At 46.0% G+C, this 9,250-nt stretch overlaps 1 protein-coding gene across 1 annotated transcript in view; it reads left to right on the forward strand.

Annotated features, from left to right (window-relative positions):
• Nucleotides 1-8,086, forward strand: part of LOC111067639 (protein toll) — a 50,214-nt gene extending 42,128 nt beyond the window's left edge. The window contains exons 3-4 of the mRNA XM_022356858.2: nucleotides 3,326-4,589; nucleotides 4,683-8,086. Coding sequence (XP_022212550.1) covers nucleotides 3,370-4,589; nucleotides 4,683-6,765 — 3,303 coding nt within the window. The 5' untranslated portion in view covers nucleotides 3,326-3,369 and the 3' untranslated portion in view covers nucleotides 6,766-8,086. The remainder of the gene's footprint in view (nucleotides 1-3,325; nucleotides 4,590-4,682) is intronic.
• Nucleotides 8,087-9,250: the final 1,164 nt, after the last annotated feature.

Below are 9,250 nucleotides of genomic sequence, written 5' to 3' on the forward strand. Positions count from 1 at the left end.
AATTATTTTTAATGACTAAGCAAGGTTTTGGCACAAGGAGAACAATTAATTTTGAGGACAGCCCCGAAAGTGGTTGGAGTAGGAAAACACTTGAAGCCCTTGATGGTCCCTTCAGATCGAATGACACTTTGCCGCACGCGTTCCGCTTGAGGCAAGCTGTCAGCAGAGAAAACCCACACTTTCGCCCGCCCACAGATTAGATTGCATAAACAAACGCGTTCGGGATATCAATGTGGATGTGGATGTGAATGTGGATTGAAGCCAGGTTCCAGCTCGTTGCAGGATATTTACACGGCCAGCGTCGCATAAAAGCGAAAAGTAATTTTCCTAAGTGAATATAAATGTTTAAAATCTTGGCAAAAGAACAGCAACAGCAACGGCAACTACGGCAGCACCCGAACACAACAATAGCCAACTTGGCCAAGGTGGTCAGGTCGGTCGGTCGGTCGGGCGGTCGGTCGGTCTGCTGCCTCCTTGGCTTGGCCTGGCTGAATGAAAAAAGCCGAAGCCAGTTTAGATAAGAAATTTAAAAGGCAAAACACAGCAGACGAGTGCTGGCTCATTGGGTGAAAAAGTGTGCTTAAAGTTTTATGCGAAATTGAAGTTGGCTACACAAATAGGAGCGTAGTGCCACAAGCCATGGCCCCAAACAAGGTGTTGAGCTCAAAATGAACTTCTGCTGAGCACCAAGTGCCCTGCTGCTGATGGTGCTGCTGCTGCTGCTGCTGCTACTGTCAGACGTGCCTCTTCCTCCGACTAACAGCTTAAACATTCAAGAGTTGTTCCAGCTCGATTTCGCATAGAAAATATCGAAAAGCAAACAAAACTATTAAAGTTCAAGCATATTTTGGATAGAAGAATACTTGAGAAAATAAATAAGACTTTGAAAACATATCTCTTGGCTTTCAAAGTAAAATTCAACAAGTTTCATGGAAAAACTTATATTTGTAAAAGGTAATAATATTTTTACTACCTTAAAGGATACGTCAAATATGATGTTCCAAATATAGGACCACTTTTGTCTAGAGTATATGCATATCTATCGACCTAAGGCTTTGTTTTCTCCATAGCAAATACAACAAAAATAATCTTTAAAATGGCTAAAATATGTTTATCGTTGTTTAGGCCTGGCTTATCAAATGTATCAAGTTAACAAAGCGAAACTAAGGCAATTGTCCCAAGCAATGGCAGGAAAATCAATATGATTTTCCACTTCCCGCCTTCCCCCGAGCTGCCAGGGGCAGTGTAGCCAGAGGCGACACTGTAAATTTCATCATTGTTGGGCCCTCTAATTAATGGAAAAGTCACCAATTTGGAAATCAAATTACGGCGCGCATAATTAAATTGCCTTATCAAAATTTCATTCGAAAGCCTCCCGGAGAGGCCAGAGAACTTTTTTGCGTCCGGGTAGATGCAATAGATGGCCTGAAGTTCCCTTTCTATGGCCTAAAGTAAAGTGACAGACGGGCAAGAAGGCAGCCAACGAACAGCCGAAAAACTTTTAATTGAATTCCTTTCAAATTGTTCGTAATGGGCACAATTAGATTGTCAGCATCTGAAAGAGATAGTACGTGGGAATACTTTGAAGGGACAAAGACAGAACCGACAGAACTCCTCGTCCTGTCTGTCGCTCAAGTTGATCTAGAAGCTTTAACAAAATCTCGTGCTCGTATTATGCAGCACTCGAGTGCATGACAAATTCATTAAATGCACAAAGACCGGTGGAGTGGCCACACGTAGAATATGCATACGAGGATACCGGGATACAGACACTGGCCCGGACAACGGACATCGGTACAATGGAGCTGACGGACGGAACGGACCGTATACGGATAAGAAGTACATGCACTCGCAGTAGAAGAAGCTTCAGAACGCTTTACAAAATTGTATACACTCTCTGACCGTAATTACACCACATGGGTGGAGGGACAGAGGAGCTCACTCTGGAGAGAAGGTAGCCGGTAGAAGGGATTGCGGGCGTACAGTAGTGGGGCGTGGTTTCGAGGTGGCTCATCCATGAAATGCAACATTGCTTGCCGCACAAACGCACGCACGTTGGATGTGGAGGCCAATCGAGAGATTCCTCGTGCGTGATTTTAAGAGATGTTAGCACTTTTGTGGGGCACTCTGGTTTCGAGAAAATAATACTTCTATACTCGTATGCTTTTGATTTCGTGGATCACATGACCCAGAAACCGTAGAATCTGCAGAAAATGAGCTGTGAAAGGAAAAGGATGGCCGATTCATTTTAAAATAAAGCTGTGAAATGTAGATTCAAAAAGTATTCAAATAACTAGCAGAATATTCATTGATATATAACAATCAATCAATCTAATCAGCACTTTAAACAAATATTTATTGTGTGTTTCTACACTATTTTCGATTGTTTCGTCGATGAACAGCTGTTATTTAATTCATTGGTATGCCAAGAAAGAAATCCTTATTATTCCAAACTGATTTTAATTCAGCAAAATCTCCTCATAAATCAAATTCAGGTTATTCATACCATCATTATTTTGCTTCTAAGTTCGTGCCTATAATGCCTGATGTTCCCTTTCGTTCGCTTACGTTACCCCCAATGCCACACAAAGTGCACATCTCTAATGCGTGCTTTATTTATACACCTGCTGTTGCCGCTAGGTGTCGCTTTGGAGCTGTGACATGGCGCTCTGTGTGCTGTTTGCTTGTGTTCGTGTGTGTGTGTGTTTGCACGTAATGGCCCAGGACAACGGGACTCCAAAGGCTTTTTCAGCCCCCAAATGTAGACTACATTTAAATTGAATTCATTTTTCAGAAAGGGTTTGCGAGTGTGGCATACACATGGCTTTGCGTGTGCGTGTGTGTGCTGCTAATGAAATATTTTTGCTGGATTGTCAAAAATGTTGACTTGCGCGCTTAATTAACTGTCTTTTTATTTAGCGACATTTCGAATATACTTTAGCAGAGCCATCTAGTAATGAGCAGGTGCTTTTCTTTTTTAAGGATATAAGCGTATGCATACGTACGTGTGCATGTATGTACATATAATCATTTATCAAAGAGCAAACATTTTCATTTAAATTGTGTTTTATTTTTACTCTTACTCATCGTGCCATATAATTAACTAAAAGTCGTACTGGCGCTCAGTCCTTGGCTGCCTTGTCATTACATTTTCGAATACTCGTTACGGCTGTCGTGTCATTATGATAATGACAAATGTCCTCCGCTGTGCCTGTGCCTGTGCCTCCTTCCCCGAAGTTTTAATCAAAAACTTGACGGTTATTAATTACAGCTGCAATTAGATTTACTTCTTTGCTAATTATGCGTTCTCCCTTTCCACTTGCAGCAAAAGGAATCCCATAGAGACAGAACGTAATCATCATCAGCGCCATGAGTCGACTGAGAGCGGCCTTCAAGCTGCTGCTGGTAGTGCTGCTGCAGCTGTTGCAGTGGCATGCCGGCGAGGCGGCCTTCGGGCGGGACGAGTGCAACGAACTGAGCGTCAGTTCGTCCTGCCAGTGCGCACCGTCGATGGCCGAATACGAGATCTACTGCCCCGCGAATGCCTACAATGTGTATCCAAAATTCCGTCTGGCCATCCGGCCCAATTCGAATGTCCAGATCGAGTGCAATCTGACGGATGCGAATGAGTACAAGCAGCTGCCGCCACTGAGGATCGGAGAGATCGAACGGGTGCAAATCCAGCGATGCCCGTTGCCCGGACACACGCCGATTGCGGGCATACTGGAGCACCTGGGCATCCGGAGTCCCAAGATGCTCATCTTTGAGAGCGACAATCTGGGAGTGAACATCACGCGTCGGCACTTGGATCGCCTGCAGAACCTGAAGCGTCTGCGGTTTACCTCGCGTCGGTTCACGTACATTCCGGCGGACTTTCTCGCGGATCTGCGCAACCTCAGTTGGCTGGATCTTCGGGCGAATATTGTGGAATTGCCAGCGCATCTGTTTGACAACCTGGAGAATCTGGAGTCCCTCGAATTGGGCAGCAATGGCCTGAAGCACCTGCCCCATGGCGTGTTCAGTAGGATGCCCAAGCTGCGGCACTTGAATCTGTGGAGCAATCAGCTGCACAATCTGACCAAGCACGACTTTGAGGGCGCCAGCTCTGTGGTGGATGTGGATCTGCATGCCAACGGCATTGAGCAGCTGCCCCACGATGTCTTCTCGCTGCTCACAAATCTCACGGAGATCAACCTGAGTGCGAATCACTTCCGATCCCTGCCCGAGGGCCTCTTCGAGCACAACAAACAGCTGAGGCAGGTTCGTCTGCTGAACAACCGTGTGCCCCTGTCCACGCTGCCCGCCCGACTGTTTGCCAATCAGCCAGAGCTGAGGGTCCTGCTCCTTCGCTGTGATCTCGAGACACTGCCCAGTGACCTCTTGGAGCAGTCCACGGAGATCACCAACATCTCGCTGCGGGACAACTATCTGAGCACATTGCCAGCCAAGCTGCTGGAGCATCAGACGAACCTTTTGAGTCTTGACTTGAGCAACAATAAATTGACATATCTGCCGGACACGTTCTTTGAGCACACCATCAAGTTGGTGGACTTGAATCTGGCTGAGAATATGATCACAGACATAAGCAGGTGGGTTTTGCAAGCCAAAAGGTTTCTCTCTCTAATCCTCCACTAATCACATTTCTCTGTGTGTGTTTGTCCCTCCTCTCATCCTCTCTATAGTGACATATTCAGCAAATTGGAAAAACTGGAAACGCTCAACATGAACAATAATCTCGTGAAAACCATTGCCTCGAATGCCTTTGCCGCGAACACGGAACTGCTGCAGATCAGCATGGAGCATAATCTGATTGACTTGCAGCAGCCTCTGCTCAGCAGCATACTCCAGGAGCAGTTGAATTCCCCGTTCATTCATTTGACCAAGCTCCAGACCCTCAATCTGCGCAACAACTCCATTATGTTCATCTATCGGGACTGGAACTTCAATCTGGTTAAGCTGCAGGAGCTCGATCTGAGCTACAACAACATTAGCTCCCTGATCTACGAGGATCTGCAGTTCCTGTCCAAGTCCAATTTGTTGGTGAACATCACCCACAATCAGATCAGCAGAATCAACTTCTATCAGGAGCTGGCGGTGATGCCCGATGGGGAGATGTCCTCGAGTGTCCTTCGCATAGATCTGAACGATAATCCTCTGGTGTGCGACTGCACTCTGCTGTGGTTCGTGCAGCTGGTGAGGGGCGCCCATGTGCCGGAGTATGCCAAACAGTTCAGGTTCTACACGGATCGACTCACCTGCAGTCAGCCGCACAACCTGCTGGATCTGCCAGTGCGTCTGGTGCCGCCGAAGGAGCTCATCTGTCCCATCGGCAGTGCAGAGGAGCCCGGCCAGCGGCGGTGTCCGCGCGGCTGCAGATGCTGGGTGCGCACCTTCGACAAGGCGCTGGTCATTAAATGCCACGAGGGCAATCTCACCAAGGTGCCAGAGCTGCCCACCCTCTACGACAATCTGCACATCATGGAACTCTATCTGGACAACAATACGCTGCTCAGCCTGCCTCCGGCCCGCTCTCCCGGCTACGAGAACGTAACGAGCCTCCACTTGGCCGGCAACAATCTCACCCACATCGATGTGGACCGACTGCCGCCCAATTTGAAGCACCTCGATGTGCGGCGCAACCATCTGCAGGCACTGAACACCTCTGTGCTGGGCTTCCTCAATCGCACGATGCCCAGACGATCGCTGATGCTGTCGGGCAATCCGTGGATCTGCAACTGCGAGGCCAAGCCGCTGCTGCTCTTCACGCAGAGCAACTACGAGAGGATCGGGGATCGCGGTGAGATGCTGTGCATGGACGCCGAGATGCCCACACGAATGGCGGAGCTCTCGACGAACGATATCTGTCCGGAGGAGAAGGGCGTCTTCATTGCGATGGCTGTGATCATCTCTCTGGCTGGCTTCCTGGCTGGCATCACGGCCGCCCTCTACTACAAATACCAAACGGAGATCAAGATCTGGCTGTACGCGCACAACATGTTCCTGTGGTTCGTCACCGAGGAGGAGCTGGACAAGGACAAGAAGTTCGATGCCTTCATCTCGTACTCGCACAAGGACCAGAGCTTCATCGAGCAGTACCTCGTCCCCCAGCTGGAGCACGGACCCCAGAAGTTCCAGCTCTGTGTGCACGAACGCGACTGGCTGGTCGGCGGCTTCATTCCCGAGAATATCGTGCGCTCTGTGGCGGACTCGCGACGCACCATCATCGTGCTCAGCCAGAACTTCATCGAGTCGGAGTGGGCGCGCATGGAGTTCCGGGCGGCCCACAGAGCGGCCCTGAACGAGGGCCGTGCCCGCATCATTGTGGTCATCTACTCGGACATCGGAGACGTGGAGAAGCTGGACGAGGAGCTGAAGGCGTACCTCAAGATGAACACCTACCTGAAGTGGGGCGATCCGTGGTTCTGGGATAAGCTGCGCTTCGCCCTGCCCCATCGCAAGCCGCTTGGAAATGTGGGCAATGGAGCACTGGTCAAGTCGCCGCTGAAGGGCTCCACAGACGACAAGCTGGAGCTGATTAAACCCTCGCCGGTGACGCCGCCGCTGACCACACCGCCGGCGGAGGCCACAAAAAATCCGCTGGTGGCACAGCTGAACGGCGGCACGCCCCACACGGCCATCATGATTGCCAATGGCAAGAATGGCCTGACGAATCTCTACACGCCACACAATGGCAAATCGCATGCCAATGGCCACATCAACGGGGCCTTCATCATCAACACGAATGCCAAGCAGAGCGACGTATAGGACTGGGAGAAGGCGGAACTATTCCAGTTCGAGCCCGACGATGAGCTATTGTTCCGTTGAAGAATGATGGATGTCAGAGCCACAGCCGCCGTCGCAGCCGCAGCCGCAGCCACAGAGAGCATCCACAGCTGAATGTAAAAAGTCTATAGAAAATTATTGATTATTCTGCATGTTTTGGTCAAGTTTTCTGCTCCCTCTGCATCCCTCTGGGATACCTCCCTTCCTGGTTTTAATTATCTCTCTGGGGGAGGAAAAGTTTATGAAAATTTCTATTTTCAATATTTCATGTGGCCTTGTGTTGAGAAGAGAAAGAAACAAATGAGAAAACAAAAGAGAAATACTATAATAAGGATGGCAATGAATCTCTCTAGCTCTCTGTTAAGTGTTATTTGTAAGCCTAGCGCCTAGACCCTGTGCAGACTCTTGTAGAACATAAACAAATCTCAATTATTTAGTAATTATTTGTACATTTAAATTATTGTTAATTCATCATTTTAAGCTGCCTTTATTCTACACATACATCTATTTTACACATTGAACGAATCTCATCACCGATTCAGAATCCATTGAGAACTTTTCGAACAAAAATCGAGCTTTATTTTGAACAAACTATTTGACACTTAAAGAAACCCCCACACCCCCTCATAACACACACACACACAACATGCAATACACATATGACGTATCCAAATAGTAGATCTAACAAATCAGAAAGAGATATACAAATTGCCTTTATTGTATGTATGTATGTATTCTATAGCCTAAGTAAATTGTAGCCTACTCTCCTACACTCATATCCTCATACATATTCGATTGCAAATACACCATGAACTACCACATATACTACCACAACTACTGTACATACTATGCTGAATATGAGAGTTTCTGTACTTTTTTCCAAGCAAGCAAATGTATCGCACAAGATTCTCCTTCATTCACAAAAACTAACGCAAATATCAATTATGCATACTATGCGTACATATATGTATATGTATGTACTTCGTACGAGTATATTCCCCCCGTCCCCTATCACTCGTCACGACCATTTAAACGACGCTATATGCATAAGATATACTGTATGAACTGTACGGCCTCCTACCACATTATCACACATCGCTAGAGACAGGCTCTTCATTTCATACACAGGACACAAGATATCGTTTATGATACGTAAATGTAATTAAGCTTAAATATAGTACCGAGTATATACATACACACTACCGTCTAAGCTATGTGTAGATTGTCTCTACGGATACAATATGTAATTGCCTAAGGTACCTACAACATTTGTGCAGACTCTCATCTACATACATCATTCTGTGTGCATATATGTGTATGAATCTGAATCTGAATATGAATCTGATTGTATATGGAAAATACACACACACACATACAACGTAAATAAAATATATTTTAAAAAATTAAAACAGTGTTTATTATCTCGAAAGCATGTATCGGGAGGTTTTCGAAACAGTTTCAGGTTTGGATCTTGTATAATTTGACCAAACAAGTCTTTCTACATTCGATGGATATTCTTTTGAATATTGCCTTGGACCAGTCTTCAGTTTAGTCTTCAGCCTCCCAAATTTCACTGATTAGAATTTGGAGGGATTCCTAAACCTAACTTATTCACTACTTAGTAGGTATAACAAGGCACGAAGCATAAACAATCCTCGTGAACAAGTGAGAAATTAAGTGACAAATTAAGCAAAGAAAATCTAATATATTTCTCAAAATTTTTAAAGAGCATTTACAAATTATTTGGCGCAGAAAACTCAGTACTTTTGATGGATTACGTCTACAATTTTACCTAATTCAGATCAGTACCAAGTAAGAACGAGAAGGAACGTGCGAGTCGTTTCTGGGGACACGACTCTACTTATACCCGTACTCAGTCAGTATATACATTTTTGAGCTTATGATTTTTTAAAATTTTAGAAAAAAAAAAAAAAATTTTACATTTTACATTTTGTTGCTACATCTGTTATCTACATCTACATATACAATGTCTATTCTACATCTAACATGTAGATTGTACATGTTCCATTCTTATTCTACATCTCCTTCGCTAGGGGTTGCTCGCGCACTGAACGCGGCAGAGTGTGCGAGCGAGAAGGAAACTGAGTTGCGTTGTTGTGGGCAGGAGGGGGCAGGGGAAGCAACAGAAAATTAATTTCTTCATTCTGGCTATAATTATGATCCGATCTTATTCAGATTCGGCAGTCTGGTAGATATGGTCATTCTCTACGATACTGCGCTTTTAGTTTTATCGTATCTTTAAAATTGTGGCTGCCACAGATTTCGTCCTTTGCGGGGGTGGAAGGGGGCGGGGCGAAATTTTGAAATACACTTGTACAAGTGTGATATCACATGAGTCTGGAAACCAAATTTGGTTGCCCTAGCTCTTATAGTCTTTGAGATCTAGGCGCTCAACAAGACGGACAGACAGACAGACGGACAGACAGACAGACGGACAGACGGACAG

Source organism: Drosophila obscura, unplaced genomic scaffold (assembly GCF_018151105.1).
Source record: "Drosophila obscura isolate BZ-5 IFL unplaced genomic scaffold, ASM1815110v1 contig_192, whole genome shotgun sequence".
NCBI classification, from domain to species: domain Eukaryota; kingdom Metazoa; phylum Arthropoda; class Insecta; order Diptera; family Drosophilidae; genus Drosophila; species Drosophila obscura.